This window comes from Lagopus muta, chromosome 23, assembly GCF_023343835.1.
Source record: "Lagopus muta isolate bLagMut1 chromosome 23, bLagMut1 primary, whole genome shotgun sequence".
Classification (NCBI taxonomy): Eukaryota; Metazoa; Chordata; class Aves; order Galliformes; family Phasianidae; genus Lagopus; species Lagopus muta.
In genome coordinates this window covers 2,615,140-2,636,631 of record NC_064455.1, presented here as the reverse complement: position 1 = coordinate 2,636,631, position 21,492 = coordinate 2,615,140, and the positions used below count along the sequence as shown (strand labels likewise).

The window sequence follows — 21,492 nt, the reverse complement described above, 5'->3', positions numbered from 1 at the left end:
GGCGCGGTGACCGAGGGCGCGGGCGGGAGGAGGGGCGGGGCTGCGGGAGCTGTCGCAGTGAGCGGCGGTGGCGGCGTGCGGTGCTGCGCTGCTCTGCACGGCGGAGCTCCTCGGGAGGGACGGGGCGGGAAAGTCCCCCCGAGCGGCTCGATGCGGTTAGATCCGTCCTGAGCGATGGGTGGGCAGGAGAGCGGAGCTGCCCTTGTGAGCGGCGGGCTGCCCCGTGCCTCCTCCTGATGTAACGGCGCCCGTCGGCGCTGACAGCAGCGGGGCTGCGCTCGCTGTCACTCGGATCTGTCGGAGGGGTGAGTGAGCGGGGTGCCCCGGGGAAAACACCGTGATGACAGGCTTTAAAGCGCGTTTTGGAAACGCTCCTGCTTGCTTTCGTGGTCTGAAAGTTAAGCTTTTCCCGTAGACCCGAGGAGGGAGCGAGGGGATGTGAGTAACAGCGAGCAGAGATTGGAGAGAGCGATGATGCGCTGGGATCTGAGCAAAACAAAACGCTTCAGCCCCTGCCCGGAGATCCCAGCCGGAGCGCCAGGGCTGAGCGATCCGACGGCTGATGGGAAGCCCGGAGGGAGAGGGCGAAAGCGAACCGGTGCTGCTGGAGGGTGGGGGAACGGCCGGGGGGGCTGCAGCTCCTTCGTGGAAATAACGCGCTCTTACGCTCTTCCCCCCCCTCCTCCCCGCAGAAATGCCGCAGCATGAACCCACTGCCTAAAGGGACGGGATCGCGCCTGCCCGGCACCTCTCCGTGAGCCGAGTCTGGAAGCCGCCGTCCGGCGTCCGCCCCGGGATGCGCTGCCCGCCGCCTTCATGCCGGGCGGGGGGACCCTGAGCCGCCGCCCCGCGAACCTCTCGGGCAGCGCCGCCGCCCCGCCTCGCAGCGCCCGCCCGCCCGCAGGACCTCCGGGCAGCGGCGGAGCCCCGCGGCTCATCGCGCCCCGCACCCACCCACGTGCGGCCCCGTGAAGGCGTCCGCGGCGCCGCGTCTCTGAGCCCTTCGCTGCGGTGGTGGCGGCGGAGGGTCCCACCCGTCGGCCGCGATCCGCCACCCCATGGTGCTGCCGCGGAAGCTGCCGGGGATGCCGGGCTGGCCGGCGGCGTTGGGGCTGCGGCTGCCGCAGAAGTTCCTTTTCCTGCTCTTCCTCTCCGGCCTGCTCACGCTGTGTTTCGGGGCCCTTTTCCTCCTGCCTGACTCTTCTCGTTTCAAACGCCTCTTCCTGCCCCGCCGGGCCACCTCTTCGTCCTCCTCATCCTCCTCATCATCGTCATCCACGCGGGACACCGAGCTGCCCCGCAGCCCGCCCGCCGCCGCCGAGCCCCGCCACGCCAGCCCCGCCGCCCCGCGTCGCCTTCGGGAGAAGCTCCGAGCCCGCAACGCCGCCCCAGCGGCACACACGGCCCCGGCATCCCGCCCGCGGGGACCCGATGGCGAACGCCCGGCCGAGGTCGGCACCGGGGCTCCCCGCGAGTCGAGAGCTCCGTTCCACTTCGACTACGAGCGGTTCCGTCAAAGCCTTCGGCACCCGGTGCGGGGTGAGCGGCCCGACCAGGACCCCGACACCCGAGCCCGAAAGATGAAGATCAAAGAGGTGAGGACTGCACGAACCGTTCTCCTCACAGAATCGTGCCCCAGCCCTGCCCTCACCTCAGAGCCTCGTGTCCCCTGTGCTGGCTCCTACCCTTCATCCCCCTTCCTTGGGCACCCTTGCAGCCTTGCTTCTCCTCCTCCATCAGGCTTCATCCTCACCTCACAGCTGTGTTGTCCCGCTCACCGCCTTGCCCACTCAGTCGCTCCATGCATCCCTCCACTGTCCTGTCCTGATCATCCCTTGTCAGCCCACGCTCCTCACCTCTCTCATCTTGCAGTTCCCAAACCAGGCCCCATCGCCTTCAATTCTCCCTTCTCCATCCAGGGAGGGTGATGAGTTAGAGAAGGGAGAGCATCTCTGCCTGTGGGCTGCTCCCATGACATGCTGGCAGGTGTGATGTTTGTGTACACACACACACACCTCTTGGTCTTAGGGTAACGTAGGGTAATGTAACAGCGTGAGGCTGGAAAGCACTGAATTCAGGCAAAAGGGGAGATTTCAGCTTTAGTGTTATTCAAGGGGAAAAATGAAACGTGATTATGTGGTTGTTGAAGAGGTTCCCACCCGAGATGTGGTGTTTGAAAACGTGAAAGCTGGTGGGAGATGATGGAACTGTGCCCGACTGTGGGGATGTACAGATGGATGCGCCTTCGTGGTCACGGAGAAAAGGCTTTACTGGGAGATGAGCTCCTTGAGAGCAGCCCTGCGGAGAAGGATGTGGGGGTTCTGGTGGGGGAAGGCTGGATGTGAGCCAGCAATGTGTGCTTGCAGCCCGGAAGGCTGGCAGTACCCTGGGCTGCATCAGCAGAGGGGTGGCAATGGGCAGGGGAGGATTTACCCTCTGCTCTGCCTTCGTGAGGCCCCATCTGCAGTACTGTGCCCGTTTCTGGGCCCCCAGCACAGGAGGGATATGGAGCTGTTGGAGCGGGTCCAGAGGATGCCAGGAAGATGATCAGAGGGCTGGAGCACCTCCTATGAAGGAAGGCTGAGGGAGTTAGGCTTGTTTAGCTTGGAGAAGAGGAGGCTGTTGGGAGACCTCGCTGTGGCCTCTTCAGTACTGAAGGGAGGACAAGCTGGAGGGGCACTGACTTACACAGTCTGATAGTGACAGGACAAGTGAGAATGGCTTTAAACTGAAAGATGGGAGATTTTGGTTTGGCGTTAGGAAGAAATTCCTTACTCAGAGGGAAGTGAGGCACTGGCACTGCTGCCCAGAGCTGTGGATGCCCCATCCCTGGAGGCACTCAAGGCCGTGTTGGATGGAATCCTGGGCAGCCTGAGCTGGTGGGATGCACCCAGCCCATGGCAGGGGTTGGAATTAGATGATCTTTAAGATTCCCTCCAACCTCAGACATTCTGTGATTCAATAAGGCTTGAGGCTGACTGTCCTGTAGGCTGTTCTGTCGCTTGGTACTGATGGAGTTGTCCTCAGGGCAATGCTTACAGTCCTGAGCCTGTGCTCGTTCAGACCCTGACAAGGCTGGTACCGTCGTCAGCAGGGTGACGTGGGTGTGATGGAGGGGAGAGCTTGGCCCCGTGCCCACATTTGGTGCGTAAAAGCCTGGCAGCCTTACAGACATTGCACTGCAATCCGTGACCCAGTTAACCAAGAACTATAGATTCTGTTTTTTCACCACAGTGAAGGGGGGAAAAAAAAAAAGTAAAAAAAAAAAAAGTGATAATGCATGGTTGTTTTTGTTTCTCTTTCCTCTGTAGATTTCTTAGCGATATCCAATTGCAGCACTCCCATTCTGGCTTGAGATGAACAGGCACAATGACATAAGGCTACTGAAAACTTCCAGCAGGTTATTCTAGTCCATTGAACTGAAGAGTGCGGTCACGCACACGCGTGATTAAGATAAAAACTCATTGATTTAAGGTATTCTGATAGTGTTTCTTCAGGAGGAAATGAAATGTGATGATGTAGCTTTGGGCACAGGAAATATGCAGGAAATGTGTTCAAATTGCTGGAAGAGCAGTTCTGTGTTGGAAGGGCAGAGTAATTTATAGCAAAAAAAGCCCTACGTGTTAAGTTATTGTCTCCAGAACAGGTTGTTATAAATCAAAATCATGGACAGGCGCAAAGCTGTGATGCAAGAAGCCCTGGGAATTCATCAGTAATGTAGCAGGGAGGGGTTTGGTCTCTTTTCTCATTTATCAAGACCCAATGAAACAGCCTCAGATTGCATCGGGGAGGTTTGCTTTGGGTATCGGGAAAGATTTCTTTGCACAATGGGTGCTCAGGTGTTGGAACAGCCTGCCCAAAGAGGTGCTGGAGTCCAGCCTAGAGACGTGTGGCCGTGGTGCTCAGGGATATGGTTTGGCAAACTGGGTAGCACTGGGTGATGGTTGGACCTGATGATCTTAAGGCTCTTTTCCAACCTGGGTAATGGTGTGATTTCAGAATGTCCTCCTCACCGCCCCACGCCTAAACTTCTTGGTGCTCTACCAAAGAAGAGGATGTGGTTGTCGTGTTGAGGCTATGTGTAAACTGCCAACTAATGTGTTACTGCTAGATTTTATTCTGCTTAAAATATAATGCTGTCTGGAGTGTAAAATTCACCTCTGCAGCATCTTCTACTTGGCTGCTGTCTGGGAGAGCTCTAGGCAGCAGTAGGAGCAGCAGAGCTGTCTGCAGATTGATTCTGAGTAGGGGGTACATATCCTCTTCGACTCTGTGCTTTGAGTGCTGTGTTTTTAATGGTGGTACAGAATGGAGAGGAAGTAGATTAGTAAGTTTAAATGAGGTGTTGAAGCCTGTTAGGAGAAAGTACTGCAATTAGCTGAGCTGACATGTGCATGTAAGTGTTCTTGTTTGCACTGGAGGGTAACTTAGCAGAGTTGTAGGCTTCTTAGGTTCAATTTGTCTTGATAAAGACAAGTCTGGCATCGATAAGCAGTTGTTTTCCTGAGAAGGAAAATGAAAGCACCTGTATTGCATGGACTGTTTTCTGCAAAAGGTTGTTGGTCACTTGGTGGATTGCCTGCGAGGTGCAGCTGTGAGTGAGGTGGGCACTCAGACTTCTTGCAGAAAACTTCCATAGAAGCAAATAACCACCTCCCCATGTTGGAGGTTGGGAAATTTTAAAGATGTCTTTGATTATTCACCTCTTAAACTGATGCCCGAAAATGTATTAGTTCTGTAATCAGTCGTGCGTGGCTTCAGAGGGAATAGCACATCGTATGTGTCAACAGCATGTGCCAAAAACCAGCTAATAACAGGTATTCAAAAGACAACAACTACAACAGGCTGTTTGTAGTCAGAAAGTGACTGCAAAAACGCCACAGTGGGATTCCATATTTATTCACTCTCAACAATTTTCAGATCAAATTGCTTCAGTGAAAAGTCAGAATGATTTCCCCTCCGACTGCTGCTACTGCAAACTCGGCCTCAGATCTGGGAAAACCATACTGTGTGGTTTCTGCCTTTCGCATCATAACAAGTAATAAAGGTTTTGCTGTTGGAGCTGAGCTGACAGTTTTGCTGATGATGGATGAAGCAGAGCAGACTGTTTCCTGCAGTCGTGCTCCTGTGCGTCTCATAGGTGAGGAAGCGGTGGGGAGAGAGAACAGCATTACTGTAAAGTATTTTTATACCAACCCTGTTAATACCATCTAGTGCTTAAGAGCAACCACTGCAAGCAGCTGGACCAGAAAGTGTCTGTGGATGCATTGGAACAAGCTGGCTTTCTTCCAGTCACGAAGATGGAGGAAAAAAAATGCGAGTGGCAAAGTAGATTCAATGGTTCTTTTACTCTTCAGGTACAAAAGGAAAGTTTCTTTGTCTGATGTCAGAGCATACCTCATACTTTAACCTGACAGTGTCCTTTGTCCCTTTTGAATGGGGAGACAGGCCAAATTCAGTCAGTTTTTCTACTCCTCCTCTGGAGTAGAGCTCTAGGGTTTGACACGTGCCTTCATGTCCTCCAGGACTGGTAATACTGAAACCCATTTGTTTTACGCAGCAATTCCTTTCATCCTTGCTTTTCTTCTCGTCCTCACCTGCATTTGCCTCCCCTTGCTGTCTGCTGGCCTCTTTTAACGCTGCTCTAAAGATGTGTTTGCTTTTGATAATCAGATCCCAGGGGAGAGAAAGCTGTCAGAGCCCATGCACGCAGTTATTCTGCATCGCTGCAGATTAGCAAGCACATACTAAGGTAGATCAGTCTTCTAAACGCAAATATCTTGACAGTTTGTCACTAGAGGTAATTGACAAAAATAGAAACGTTCTCAGGACTTGCATTTTGGTGGAAAGTGATTTGCTGTTGGTTTGCTGCCTTTCCAGCGTGTGGTTCTGACAGTCCTGAGCAGCGTTCCCTTCCTCGCCGCCAAAGAACATAAAAGAGGGCAATGTTGCTGTCAGGTGCTCCTTCAGCTGTTGTGTTTTTTCTGTTTGTTATTGTGTGGAATGATGCAGGAGGGAAGCTGCAAAGATAATTGATGGAAGAGATTCAGAAATTCTACAGCATTTCTTTCTCCAACAGCACTTGCATACTTGCATGGGGTGATGCTGTACAGTGAGGCTGTATGGTCAGTTCCTCCCAGAGGACGTCTCCTCTCTAAGAGCATCTGCAGAAATCAGTGACCTAACTCCCATTTATGGAGAGCATTTTATGGAGCAGCATGGCTCTGGGCAGTCTGTGCTTAGAATTGGAGCCGCAGTAGTGTCTGTGCGATGCTTCAGAACAGGTTGATTTCTCTAATTGCATTAACGTGATTTTTTTGGTGCTGTTTTGGCTTTCTTGAAAGCCTTACCATATTAAGGTGCCTCAGTCTTGAAATGTCATAATTGTGTTTGGTTATCTTATCTATCAGGCATTTGTTCTGAGTGTTGTGAGCCTTCCAACAAGCAGGAGGTCATTGCCTGCTGGGTTAGTGATGCTCGTGTGACAGCTGACTGAGGCAGCGTTGGAATGGCGCTGGGGCCAAATCCGGGTCCCTCTTGTGATGGGAGGCTGTGTGACAGTGATTCCTCTTCATCCTGCCAGCAGCATTCTAACATCCACTCCACCAACTCGGTTTCTATTAAAGATCCAGTCCTTGCAAGCTCATTTGTGTGATTTATTGTTGACTGAGGGTCTCTTGAAAGAGTTTATCAGCTTCTGGCTAGTAAACTTGCTAGGAATTTCTTCAAGTACTTTTGCACAAGAAGCTGTAGGAAGGCTGTGACTGAGTTTCTTGTAGGTTTTATTAGCTATTACCTTTGATAAATCATTAGACTAATCTCTACTGACTACTTAATGCTTAAGAATTGCTCTGTTCCTATCTTCAGAAGTTCGAATCACAGGTAGCTCTTGAAAGGGGAGGAGGACAGCAAGACTTCAATCTGTCCCTCTGAGCAAGGACTGCAAAGACAGATGGACAGCAGGTGATCAAGCAAGAGATGGTGAAGCTCAACTCTTCCTCCCAGTCTCTCCTGTTAAGCCATCCCATAGTGAGATAAAGCACCAGGTGTGCCAGCAGCTCTGCACTTCCCTCTTCTCTCCTTTTCCAGTGGCTGGGCTGAGACGAAGACAGTTTTCAGACACGTTTCTTCTGTTCCTGTGTCAGTTCTCGCAGTGCAGAACATTGTGTGCAGTGATGCAGGGTACTTCTTGTATTTACCCTTTGTTTTTTTCTTTCCTCCTTCAGCTCTCTCATCTGCTTATGACTCTGTGCTTCTTGGGCTTCTGAGTCATTTGTGTGTCAAGCAATTCACAATTTGTTAGTGTTGGGAGGAAAGATCAAATACTTGGTCCTGAAATGGAAATAATGAAATGTGTGTTGAGCCATTGAGTGAACCTGTGACTGTGCTAACCTTTCTTTTTATTCCCCTCAATGTAGAAGGACTCCTTTCTTAGAGCGTGGATCAAAGCTCCATTCAAAGCTGTGATTTGCTTTTCCTGATTAAAGGATGGGAAAGGTTCAGTTATTTGAGATCCTCATTGGCTGAGGCTGCGCTTCAAGCTGTGACGTAAATCACTTCTGTTTATCACCTGGCTCCCTGTGCTGAGTTCCACCTCTCTCCTGTTCAAAAGCGATTTGTTGTGTCCCAGGCTGAGAATCTCTCCTTCCTGAGAGAGGATGTGCTTAATTGTAAGGGCGGGTTTCACTTTTTACATATGAAAACACTTTGGATATGTTGGCTTCAGCTGCACTAGAGCTCTGGGCTGCTGATTTCAGAGCCTCCTGGTGCACTGTAATTTTCATAACCATGCTTCACAGTGACTGTATGGATATTTTTGCTGTGGGCATGGAAGGCTTTATTGACTGACTTCAGTGTGGCTCAGGGGCAGATTTATGCACAGATTCTGGCCCCTGTTCAGTCATTCTGGTGGCAATTATATTCCATACCAACAACGCACGCCAGTTGTGGTCGCACATCCAAAGCTCAGGAGTACAAAGCTTTGTATCTTCTGTTTCTTTTTGTAATTCATCTGTTTGACATCTGTCCCCCAGGCTGTCCAACAGACAGGCCCGATACCTTCTACAGATGAGTTTGTTTTGTTTTGTTTCTTTTATTATTTTCCTTCTAGAAAGAAAATAAAAGCATCCCTGCCATTTTTTTTTCCTTGCAATCTGCCCATTTTTGATTAGTGATGGCAACAGCATCTTTTAGAGCATCCCCTTGGGCTCTGGCTCTCCAGAAATGAGAATCTCTTTCAGATGGTGTCTTTAGGGAACGTGAAAATGGCTTGCCTTGTCGTAATGCATGTCTGGAAAAGCAATCTTGCTCAGTGTTTGTGGTTCCACCCACCTTGCCCATGAATGTGGGGGTACTTGGTGAGGAGCAGATGGATTCTGGCTTGGTTCAGCTGCTCGTTGTATGTAATCCATCTGGAATGTTGGTCACTTCTGAAGAGAATTTGTAGTCTTTGCGTGTAACTGGGATTTAGGAAGACTGTGTGTGTGTGTGAAGGGATGAACTTGAGATGTAGGAAGCCTTAAGGCAGCCTGCGGGTACAGCGCAGAGCTGGGGGGTTCCTGCATGACTTGTACTGCATGCACAGAGCTCCGGAGGGGAACTTCAAGGTGACATTTGTAGAAGTACAATCACTGCCCAACTCATTGCTCAGGTATTCCTCAAAGCATGCTGGAATCAAGTAGTAGTCACTAAGAAAAGCCATTACCGAGCGGTCCAACCTATAATTAAGAAAGGAACCCATGGAACATCATCACACAAAGCACATTGCTCACTTTCGGGTTCTGCCTGCCTGCCTTTGTACATCCACCCCAGCAGCAGCAGTGGAAATAATCGTTGCTTGTTTGACAGGCATCTACTGACACGTGACTGTTAGCAAAATAAGCTTGTGAGGTGAAGCATCACATTAGCCTGTAAAGGTAATGGTTTCCGACGTTGCAGTAGTGCTGGGCAAAACATTTGCTTGCTATGCCTCTTTGTGCATGAAAGTTTGTAGGCATTCATGTGGATGTATGGCACCTTTCCTCTTGGAAACAGCAGCACACGCAGTAATTCCTGAGCCTAGCATTGCACAGTGTGGTGTGGCTCATAGGTATGTTCTCACAATTTAAAATACCCTCTTGGTAATGCATGTCCTGCTTTCTGCTGTTACTTCTATGCATTCTGCTATCTTCTTCCTCTGAAAGCATTTTGTTGTACTGCAGATGGGACTAAGAGAGTTGGTTCCTCTGGGTGCAAACTGTACATCACAGAGTGCAATCTCATGCAAGTCCTCTGAACATCCTGACAGCAAGTGTCTGAGCAGCAGCCTAAGCGTAGGGCCAGAGGAATCTTCATCACTGCTGTTTTTCATAGAATGGCCTGGGTTGCAAAGGCCCACAATGCTCATCCAGCTCCAACCCCCTGCTGTGTGCAGGTCGCCAACCAGCAGCCCAGGCTGCCCAGAGCCACATCCAGCCTGGCCTTGAATGCCTGCAGGGATGGGGATCCACAGCCTCCTTGGGCAACCTGTGCCAGTGCCTCACCACAGGGTGAAAAACTTCCTCCTCATATCCAACCTAAGCCTCCCCTGTCTCAGCTTAAAACCATTCCCCCTTGTCCTGTCACTATCCACGCTCATAAACAAAGTTTGCCTTTGTTATTACGGCATCAGCTTTGATTGCATTGTGGAATATCAGGTGTTTGATCTGTTGTAGAAGCGTGGAGGAAATCAGCTGGTGATATTGGAGGGGCCAAGAGCACAAGTAACTTTTGTTTCTATAAGCTTTCTTATAAGCTCTGATTCTGTGAAGTGAAGAAGGTGAGACTACAGCTTTTCTCCTCTCTATATGGTGCCCTGTGCTTTGGTCCAGGCTTGCAAATTTGTTTCAAACCCATTGTCATCCTCTTACAGCCCGGCACCTCGTTAAGGGACTGTAACTGCAGAATCAGCTGCTCTTGCTGAGATGCTTCCAGATTTAGATGCAGCTGGATCCAGCTGGGTCTTAATGCCTGAGATAGTCCCATCAAATGATGATTATTTTTTTTTCCCTCTTGACATGGTTAAATCTAGTTGCATTAAGAGTTTAATTAGGAGCTAGTTTGGTTCTGTTTTTTCTGTTCTCTCTTCCATTCAGCTTTCCTAGCAGAAACTGTGCGTCAGGAAGAGACTCTTGAGTTCTATTTCTGTCCTTGTTGCTGACAGTAACAGCACTGGGCTACTCTGTGCTGTTCTCCCTTTCTTCCAGTGCAGAGCAGCCTGCTGGCCTTGCTTTTGTCCTGACTAAAGCAAATAAAATAGAATATCTGTTTACCGTCCAGCATGAAATGACAGGCAGATAAATGTCCCTCGGTGAAGAAGGGTTTGAGTTGTGCTGTAGAACTGTTAGGAGGAGCTGGAGCACCTGGCTGCAGTTGGGTGCTCAGGCTGGGGCTCTGGGTATGGAAACGTGAGGTTTTGGTTTGTGTTTAAGGACAAGCTGGGTAGAACGATGGCAAAAGCAGCTGAGAGGTAGCTCAGCTTTGTTGCAGATTTGCAGATAAATTCTAGCTGCCTTCCAACGTGGTTTTTATGTGGGTATTTTAAACTCTGAAGTAATACTGAAAAAAACAGCAGATAAAAGTGGTCCCTGGAGACTTTCAAGGCTAGGCTGGATGTTCTCTGAGCAACCTAATGGGGCTGTGGATGTCCCTGCTCATGGCTAGGGAACTAGATGGCTGTTAAGGGTCCCTTCCCACTCTAAGGATTCTATGGATCTATTATCATCGGTCAAATTATCTTTTTAACCCAGTTGGGGAATCTATCTGAGATTGTATAGCAGGGTCTGAGCAGGGCTGTGGGGCAGCTGGCAGGGAGATGGGGAGGAAATAGGAAAGAGCAGGTCCTGGATTTGGAGCTGGTGTGACAGCTGGCTTTTCTGCAGCTGCAGGGGAGGAAAGAAAAGCTGAAAGAGGGGGGGTTTAGAGTTAGATGTTGGGAAGAAACTCCTCTCTGTGAGGATGGTGTGAGGCTGCCCAGGGGATCTGCTGATGCCCCATCCCTGGAAGTGTTCAGGGCCAGGTTGGATGGGGTGTTGGATGGGAAACCTAATGGAAGGCATCTGCCTAGAGCTGGGGGTTGGCACAAGGGGATCTTTGCAGGTCTCTTCCATCCCCAGCCATTCTGTGATGATTCTGGAAGCTTCTGCTGTAAATCAGCTAAAAGCTGGGACTACTGCCTGTTAGATGGCAGGCAGCATAGTGAGAACAGAACCTAAAATTATGGATCAGTCTCTGTGATTTTCGTGGTTCTGGTGCCATTTTTCACATCTAAAATGGCATCATGTTAATGCTGATGTGTGCTGATCTGTCATGATTAGAAAGGCATAAAATATACCTTGTTTATGAGGATGTACCATGCAGTTTTCCATCTTGCACATCTCAGCTCCATCCCCTTCTGTTTCAGTTTGATGCTTAGAGACTTGGCAGGAAAAAAATCCTGCAAAGCACTTCTCAGTCCCCCTTAGAGCTTAGAAACGTGAAGTCCCCACTTGCATAAACGTGATGAATCTCTTTGGTGGTTTGGAAGATGTACTCCTGAATTTGCAATGGAAAGACAACTGCAGAAAGCAGAAGGAGCAGAATGACACGGATGCTTTTGTGCTTTTTAACTTTTCCAATTGCTGCTTCTGGATCACTTTGCCAGCAAAGTGAGAGCTGGGTCCTGGAAAATGCAAGCGCCGTGTTGTGCATCTTGCCTCTCCAATGCATGGGGTTAAGAAGCAGTGAGCAAAGGAAAACTGACAGCCCTTTAGTATGAGTAGGCAGCACATCCAGCCTCATCCATCTCTGTGTGCCTGATCAGCAGTGCAGGACAGAACAGGGCAGGAAGGTTGAAGGCACTACAGCCCAGGGAAGCATTTCATAGTGGGACTTTTTGTACCTGAAAAATGCAGCTTGGGCTAATTGTGTGCTTTGAGGAAGGGCCTTCTGACCTTCTCAAATGAAGGGGTTAGAACTGGCGAGGGAAGGAAATAAGTTGAAATTTCCTACTTGGCTTAAAATGATGCTGACTCAGAATTACAGTGTGAGGAGTTCTGTGCAGCAAAGTAGTCGTTTCCACATCCTGTCCTCATGCGGGAAGGGTGAGTCCTTCCTAGGCTCTGATTTAGAAGAAAAATGACCCCAAAAGGTTGCCCACCTATTTCCTTTCTTGTGTGCAAGCCCTGTCATTTCTATGGAAGAAGACAAAACAACTTTCCTGCAGAAAGCTGCAGTGTGAAGCTGAGTCCAGGGTTCCTTACAGATTGGTTCTGTTGTGATGGTAAAGAAAGAAAGCTCCCCATTTGGAATAGTGCTGCCACTGAAGAAAAAAAAACCGACAAAAAACCAACCAAGTCTATAGGAAATGAAATGAATATCCTGAGGCAGATGGTTGGTGTATATTCAAGTGCATTTTATGGAGGGTTTCTTCCTTTCCCCATCATTACTTCTTCTCCTCGGGGCAGTGAATGTGAGCGACTGATTGACACCCCCTGTCAATGCTCAGAGCCCAGGCTGACTTGGTTTGTCCCCCATTCCTTTTCCTGGCACTGTGGGAGTCTGAATGTTGTCCATCAGTGCATGTTTTCCATGACTTCAGGTGAGCAGCTGGGTGGAATTCTGCTATGAAACATGGAGATGGACGTTCTGTGCCTGTGCTGAAGAAGGAGGGCTGTGCCTGAGGCTGTGTTGGGTTTGTAGAACACACAGCCAGAGAGAAGGACAAAAGCAAGAGCTGAAATGACAATGGGAACCTCAGACCAAAGTAACCTATGTGTTCTGGTCCTGAAATACAGCAGTGAATGCTGTTACAGCTGCTGGGCAGCATCACTCCAAGATTTGTTTTAAACTGTTGCGTTCTCTCACGTTTCCTGTTTGCCTGAAGGATTTTCGAAGACTCTTTAACTCTGTTGAGTGATGCTGGAGAAGAATGCAGTTGGTTTTCTGAAGCTGCCTTCTTCCCTTTGCTATCTGAGTCAAAGAATACGTGGGGCACTGAGATGCTAGGGCTGAACTTGCTCAGAGCTGAGCTGTGTGTTATAAAAGGGAGCTTTATTTGAAGCAGCCCTTAGAAGCTGACAAATCCTGGTCTCTCCTAGCTGAAGAGAGGTTTAATTTTTTCCACCGAGAGATGAAGCCAAAGGGGCAGGAGGAGAGGAAAAGCTGTGCTGGTGCGTGTGTTGGAACGCACACAAACCTTGCAGTCCTCCAGGGAAGGTTCATGTGCTGAGCGTGGGCAGGATGGCTCATATAGCCCTGAAGGAGTTGCTTGAGTTGGAAGGGGTCCTCAGAAAACACCCAGCCCATCTGCAGGCCTCTGGAAAGAAAACACTTCTGAGTTTTGATGGGGAGATGCCCAAGTGCCCCGGATCTCTTCTTTCTTCCTTGTAAAAGTGCTCTGTTAATAGAAGGAAAGCTGCTCTGCAGTCCTTAAAGACCATTTTATTTTTCTGCTTGCTCGGTACTGGACACGTTGTGTCCCTCTTTGCCAAAGCTGTACGTGTCTCTGCTGTCAGGAGGGCAGGGGTTGGCTGGGTTTACACTTCAGTTGACTTCTGTTGTCAGTATCATAAAGAAATGTGAAAACTCAGAAATGAACACCTCTGTATTTAGGTGTGCATCAGGTTCAGCCTTCCATTTTTAGTCCATTTTAATGACCATTCCAAAACACCAGCGCTCCTCCAGTGCACACTGATCATTCAGAGCCTGAGGCACGTTTACAGAATTCCAGCTTGGTTTGCATGGCGTAGGGTAAAAGCAGGCTCTTGGTGTGTTAAACACTGCAGTACTTCAGAAATGCACCAGGAGAGCTGAATTTGAGACCGCTCAGCACAGTGCTGAATGCAGCCCCATTCATTTAGTGTTCCATGAGGATTAAGGATGTTATAATTAACGAGCCGTCGGCTGCCAGTTCGAGCAGCATCTGGGAAAATATCATTCCTTCCCAGAACTGAAGTTCTGAAAACTTTTAGTTCAGTGCTATAATTCAGTTTTTGTTTTTGCAGATGATGAAATTCGCTTGGGATAACTACAAGCAGTATGCGCTGGGAAAGAATGAGCTGCGACCTCTGACTAAGAATGGCCACATTGGTAACATGTTTGGTGAGTTCTGCATCCATTTCACTGTGAACTCGTCTCGTTTTTAAGGTCACACGTCCATGTCACTCCTTTCTCAGCGATGCAGTGAGGTGCTTCTTCCATTTTTATGAAGTGATGCTGCTAGGAGTTCCCTGCCCGTGCCTTTTTGCTGGCAATCTCCTTCCTATAAGCAGAGTGCTCAACCTGCATCATCTCCGTGTGCAGATCTGGCACCAAACGCATCCAGGAGTAATGTTAAAACCAAGCTGTATGTTTATTAAAACATAAAGTCGGTCCAAATCTGTCAATGCTGCTGTTTGCTTAAGTTTATACACATCAGGACCTGACCAAACTGAGCATTTCTTCTGTCATTGCTCCGCTGCTGAGCAAGATGTGAATTCCATGAAATATTGAATGAGTGAATGAATATTTCAGGCTCTTTATGCCATGTGGTTGCTTGCATAATTCTACTCTTTAGCAAAGTACTTTTTTTCTTTGTGAGCCACTTGCATAACTGCAGTGCTGTTCTCATGCTCATTCTGACGTGATGCTCTCCAGGTGTCCCAGCCTTTCTCTAATGTGGGTCGTATGACATGCAGCCTCCTGTAGGAGCCTCATTAGCTTAGGGGAGCTTGAGATGTGTGTGAGTGGATGTCTGAAGGAGGAAATAGTTTCATGTGTCCCCCACGGTGTTCATAACATGAAGAGCAGCAGTGCTGCTTGGCTGAGGAGATCCCGTGGTGGAGATGGCAGAGGAAGAAGGGCTGCATTGCAGTTCAACCACAGCTCTGGGAGGAAAAACCTGTGGGTTCTGCTTGTGGCATCACTATCAAGTCCTTCTGTTGCCGCAGATGAGGCATTTGTCTCTTTTGTTCCTGCAGAGATAGCAGAAGAGTTAATTACATCTGGTTGTGGTGTCTGTAAGTTGCACAGAAGCTGTGTTAACAGTTACTGGGGGGGCTGGAGAATGCGATTTGGGAAGTGAGCACTGTGTTGCATAGGCTGCATGTGCCCAGATGCTGCACTTACACAGTCTCACTTCTGTCAGGAGCAGTGATTTGGGGTTTATTCTTTCTTTCCCTTCCTCTTTTTCCACCCCAAGAATACCCACAGTTGAGAATTTGTATTAAGTTCAGCTCTTCGTTAAGCGCTTTGCAACTTCTTTCTTTGTGTCAAAATTCCTGAAGGAGCTCGAAGACAAAACAGACCAAAATAGTGAAAGCTTTTACGTGTTTATTACAGCTTGAAATGCTCATTTGAAAAGTTGAAACAGGAGAAAAACAAAAGCACTATTAATGTCACATCCTGTCCTGTGGGCTTCTTCAAACACCTTTGCTGTTAACATCCTTATTCTGGGGCTGACGTGGACCAGATCTGCTTTGCTGTGTTCAGCAGTTCCTGAAAACGTTTGATTTGGACCAAATAGATTCAAGTCCCTTCAGAGTTGAAGACTGAGATTTAAGTCTTAGAAAATAAAAGCAAAGTTGGGGGACGAGTCCTGGCCTAAGATGCAAAGCACAGCTGCACGTTCCAGTGTCTGTGCTTGCATCTGCAGTCTCTCTTCAGCTCTTTGGATATGAAAACAGCTGCAAAGTTTGGATGGCAAAGGTTTGATCTGTTTTTGGTGAGAAGTGGAACAAATTTCACATTACCTCAGTAAAACTGTTCATCATCCCGTGCTCCTTCACGAATTTAATGAACTTCCCATTGACCCCGAGCAGGGTTTTGAGTTTAATGAGGCCTGAAAGTAGGACAGCGTCTTGGGATCTGTCACAACAGCAAAAGGGAGGATCAGGAAACAAACAAACAAATGAAAAATAGGAAAAACAGCCAATAGAGCATCAAATAAAAACAGAAGGGACAAAATCCTCTGGAGCTGTGCTTAGAGAGCGTTCTTTGGGCCCTCTCTTCAAGATGCTGAGGAGCACAGAGGAGCTGTGGAGGCAGCTTCCTCTCACTGTGTGGATGGGCTGGGACAGATTTCTCCTTTTTGCACTAACTGGAGAACATATTGAAGGATACAACGAGCTTGTCTTTAGGCTCTTTTTTAATGCTGCCCATATATGTGTTGTTTGCGCCTCGTTCCAGGCATTAATTATGCAGAAATAATTGTCTCATCTGCAGAGTTATTGAGCGTGTGATTAAAAGGCGGCCAACTGAGAGTGAGCATTGCTGGCCTGCCCTGCTGCTTCTCTGGGTTATGGAGGTGTTGGTGGCAACCCTACAGCAAATGCAGGGTGGAGGTTGGCCTTTCCAGCTGGCTTGAGCTGACGTCCAGCATCCAGCCCAGGTATTTCCATGGCACCTCTCTGTGCCAGCTGGGTGGTGATGATATGCAGCACTGAATACAAACACTGCAGCTCCTCTGCCTTGGAAAGAACACGTCTTGCAGAAGAGCTGAGGGCATTTGGTCGTCTTGGTGTCAACGTTGGATGCTACATGTAATTCCTGCTGCAGAGGTGAACCTGCAGACACGTTGCCACCAGCAGCAGAACGAGTTAAAAATTAAAAGCCATGTTTTCAGTGGCATCTCTTTATGTTTGAAGTATCCAGAGACTTCTGGCTTCCTTATCTTACCCTCCTGTGTTTGGTTTTTCCTCATTTATTCAGAGGGGATGGGCAGCTCTAAATTGTGTGGCAGAAAACCCATTTATTTTCTTTGTTTTTAATTCACTCTTGAAAGTTCTGAAGAGATGAGACAGGTTCAGACCTGGCTTTGCTGTGCTGGATTTCCCACTTAGAACTGAACTGCTTTATCACACACTTTCTCGTGCTGTTGCTGAAGTTTCTTGCCGCCTTCATTACCAACCTCATCCGAATTACTGCTAAACTTTGACAGCTTTCTGTTTGCCTTCGGGAGATTGCATTTAAAACAGTTTCTGCTGCAGAAATTCCTTTTCTGTAATTTTGCCAAGTTCTCATTTCTGGTATTGTTAGTTTTTCATCCCTGCTCCTTTTGGGAGGAGGGAAGTCTCTTACCTCTCTTGATCAGCAGGGATACATCATCCCATAGGGCATCAGCTTTCGGGTTTCAGTGTTCTCAGAGTTGGGTCTGTGTGTTGGGGTGGGCATTTTTCATTTGAGGACCTTTATAATTTTTCAAAGTACTCTTTCAGCCCTCAAGATTGTTCTTCTCACCAGGGATGATGTCTTTCTTGTATAAGTTCAGGAAAACTGCTTAGCCTTCGCTGGAGGCATCAGTGTGCAAAAACTGGGAGGATTTTCAGGGCTTAGTAAAATCATTCATCCTTCTTGTGATGTTTGATTATCCAAAAAAACCCAACCTGCTACACCCCGAAACTGTATTTGCAGCTCCGGATAGAAATAATGAGAAAAAGATCAGTGCTGGAAAATAAAGGTGTTACATGAGAGAGTTCTGAAGGCAGAGATTGTTTCCGTACTAATTTAAATGTGCTCAGACTATCCTTGCTCTGATAGAGCCACGCAATGAAGGACACCGAAGTTATGCTTAATTCTAGCCATAGTGCTTTAATTTGAGTGTCTGATTACATAGGAATTCCATTTCTTCATGGAGCTGGAGGGCAGGAAGGCACCGGTCAGTGAGCACTGCAGAGCAGCGTGGTCCATGAGCGCAGCATTCCAGGTGATGCTCTTCACATCATGATTTCTCTGTGTCATACCTTGATTTCTAAACTCCAGTCTGTGCTTTGTCCTGAAAGCAGGGGCTCAAGGAAACGAAGGATCAAGCTTTTCCCTACAGGTGAGAGCAGAGAACTTGCATTGCCCTCATTGAGGCCCTCCTTCAGGCACCTGGAAGTGGAAGCTGCCCCATGTGGGTGTTAAAATTATCACTTTCTGACTAGGCTGGAACATTCCTTCTCTCTTGGCAGGCTGCATCCTGGTTGCTGTGGGAACCAACCCTTTTAATTTCCTGACTTCTGTGTACATCCAAAATTGTACTGCAGTGTGCTGTGTCACTAAGATAGCTTTGGGGGTTTGTGTGGATCAGAAAGCATTCTGTGTAGCACTTCCTTTCTTCAGCATCGCTTTGGTGCATCTCCAGGAGGGCACCTTCACGAGGTTTCCTGCTCACCTGCAATTCCCATCCACCTTAGTGAGTAATCACAACTGAAAAGGAACATTCAGTCTTTCCCTTCTCAAGCCGTTCCTAAGATACCAGATGTTGGGAACTCAGTAGAACCATTCTACCCCCATGCTTTGGTTTTATGACCCCTGCTGGTGTCTGACCCTGCTCTCCTGCTTTTTGCTTCCCTCCAAACTCTCCACATGAGCCCCTGTGTTTCTTGACCTGGATTCTGTTCTAGCTGAGGCTCCACCAGCATGGAGTGTAAGAGCCCTTCCACGCATCACTTGCAGCAAACCCCAGTTACCCATCCTGAGGTGAGGCTTGTTCCTTTTGCAACATTACAATGTTGACTTGAGCTGAATTTGTTATTTGCTGTAGTCCTGGCATCGTTCTTTGCAGAGTGCTGTCTAACCATTTGTTCCTTAGGCTTTGTTCTTCCCTCTGGGTGAGATACTTTGTGTTCCAATCGGATTGCATCCTGGTTATTTCAGAAGATGTTCCCAGTTTTCAGGGCTATCTTGAAACATAATCCTGTTCTGTAAGACACTGACGAGCATTTGGAGCCTTTCAGCTGCTGTCTTCTTGGTGTGACTTTCCCCTAATGGGAGGAGAAAGGAATATGGACAGATAGTTCCAAGTTGAAATGGCTTTGTGTGTTTCTGCTCATCAGCCTGGATGTGGTAATGGACCATGTGCATTCTCCAGACCCACTGCATTCACAAACAGTATGTATTTAGATCCTTTCCTTGCTCACCTAGCTCAACTCATGACCAGTAATGAGAGCTTCACTGTATCTGGTCTGAAAGCAGGTGTCCAGGTGCTGCAGATCCTTCCATTCAGTTTCACAGTGAACAGCATAAGAAATCCTTTTAAACCCAAGTTTGAAACAAGAGGCAATTTCTTATCTCTCTGAAGCGTGCTCTCACAACTGGACTTTGTTTAAGGGCCAGAGCGTTTCTGTGAGCACACCATGGGAAGCGATGGTTGTTCACCTGGGCTGTGGGTGAAAACCCAAACTGTAAGATTTCAGAGCCTTGCCTACAAAGGCAGTGTCTGTTTTGCAGAGCCTCTCCAGGATGAGTCTCATCTGCTGAGGGAAAGTGCTGCCCTGACTTACCTCTGACCATCTCCCTCTTGTGTTGTCACAGTGCTTTGGCCATAGATGCTTTCTGGGCTGTGTGATGGGAAGGTAGAAGGGCACCTTCTCCTTTATTATAATGAAGTGTCTCACCTTTGAATTCTAACATCAATTAGCGGCCTCTGCTCATTAACTGCTGCCTATATCTCTCAAAGTTCATGGATAATAGTTGCAGGTAGAATGTGTGTGTTTATTTTAATAGGCCTGTTGGGGCCCCTCGTGTAAATGATGCATGTCCTCAAGGAGGTATATGACAAAGCAATCAATAACACATAATCAGGTTACCTTTAATCAGCCTGAAATTAATTTCAAGCATCCAGAAGAGAAGAGAGCAACAGTGTTTTGCCCACTGGTATTGCTGTCATCTTCCCTTTCACCTCTTTGAACTGTTTTACCCAGAATTTCTCCTTGCTTGTCAAATTACCTCTTTTTCCCCACAGCAATCCCTGCTGGCTCACCGACAACCAAAACAAAGGAGAAAACCTCTTTTCCCAAAGGAGCATTTGAGCAAGTATTGCTTTCCATTTTCCACTGAGCTCTGCGTAGCCAACTTAGTCTGCCTGCAATAGAATCTGTGCCATGGGAAACTGAATACACACACAGAGTGGATTTGCAGTAGCTCTTCTGAATTGAGAATTATATTCCTGAGGCTCAGGCAAACCACTTCTTGCTCTGTGGCACTCACAAGCAGACACAGTTTGATTTGAGCACTGGGGAATTTGGCGTTGCCTGATGATGGGGTGTCACCTGTTGTTGGAGGATCACTAAGTGTCAAAAAGGGCTTGGAGAAATCGGGGGAGAAATATTAAACTGGGTGCTGCCAGGTATTAAATGCTTAATGATCAGTTGGCAATAGATGCTTACTATGTCATTCTTTCCACTGGAGGTAGTAACTACCTGAAGGACCATTACTGTGATGAGCAATTCGTTTTAATGCCAAACACCTTTATTTTCTTCTCCTCCTTTCTGTGAAGTCCAGGTGCAGCGCCTTATTTGGAAAGCAAAGAAAGATGAGGTTGTCTGAAGGCCTGAAGAACCTTTCATTTTTAAGCTTGTGCTGCTAAGGAACAGATCATTTCTAATTCTTGAACTAATTTCATGTCCCCTTTCTCTCTCCTTGCTGCTTCCTTGTTGCTCAGATTTGGTTCACCTGAAAGAAAATAAAGTTACTCTGTGTTACAGCTATCAAGTTTACAGGTTAAAAAATAACAGTGGATAATGAGAGTGGTCCAGAGCCGGTAGGGAGCTCTGACCTAAATACAGATCAATACCTCAGAAGGACCAGGCTTCCAACCATTCATTTTGTCTGATCCAGAGCATCCCACAGAGAGGACTGGTAAATGTGCACTGCAGAGCACGTTTTCAAGGAGCTGTTCACCGTGGATCTTGTTGCTGAGATCACCTTGAGATGTGTAGAAGCCTGCATGAAGGTTCCCCCAGAAATTCTGCCGTTGTCCACAATCCAGAAGCTGTGTGGTGAGGAGTCAGCATCCCTGGAGGTGCTCAAGATGTTGTACTGAGTGAGGGATGTGGTTTAGGGGGGGGATGGTGGTGGTCAATGGATGGTTGGACTGGGGGATCTTAGAGGTCTTTTCCATCCTTTGTGATGCTGTGTGGCCACGGCTCCCTGCCACCACAAACCTCCACACGGATGTCAGACGTTGAGTCTGGTCTCCAAGCAGTAGAAATGTTCAAAAAGAACCAAAGGGAACGAGAAAAGGAGCGCTCAGAGACCACTGCTTGTCAGACTGCTGTTTTAACAAGGCACTGATGTTCATCAAAGCTGGTTCAATCTTTTGAAGCCTTCACCACCAGCATGATGAGAAGAAGAGATCTCAGTATTTTTCGTTCTTGTTTTGCCCTGTTTTGCCCTGTGTTGCCAACTCTCCGAGAGGTGGAAATAAATAGCCACTAATGACTGGAGTCTTCTGTGCCTGAATAGTTAACAGGTTTGTCATACTTGGTAAGAGCTGCATCCTAATTCTTATTCCTAACAAGATTTCAGCACTAATTTTTGTTCTGACAAATGTGATGTGACATGGGAACAGTGGGAGTCGGGGCCTTTCGTTTTCGATCTGGGTCTGCGTTGCACTGATCTGAGTTCCATCCCCTCTTGCTCTTGCCTTTCACTTGCAGACTCGGTGATTAAAATTAGCAGAAAGCTTTTTGACACTCTGTCCTGTAGCCCTTACACAACTCTGCTGTATGCAGGGTGAAGTACGATGGCTTCCTC

General features: G+C 48.0%; 1 protein-coding gene across 1 annotated transcript in view; it reads left to right on the top strand.

The window, feature by feature from the left end:
• Nucleotides 1–24: 24 nt before the first annotated feature.
• Nucleotides 25–21,492, top strand: part of MAN1C1 (mannosidase alpha class 1C member 1) — a 46,477-nt gene continuing 25,009 nt past the window's right edge. Inside the window, exons 1-3 of the mRNA XM_048925544.1 lie at nucleotides 25–305; nucleotides 693–1,595; nucleotides 14,001–14,097. Coding sequence (XP_048781501.1) covers nucleotides 1,059–1,595; nucleotides 14,001–14,097 — 634 coding nt within the window. The 5' untranslated portion in view covers nucleotides 25–305; nucleotides 693–1,058. The remainder of the gene's footprint in view (nucleotides 306–692; nucleotides 1,596–14,000; nucleotides 14,098–21,492) is intronic.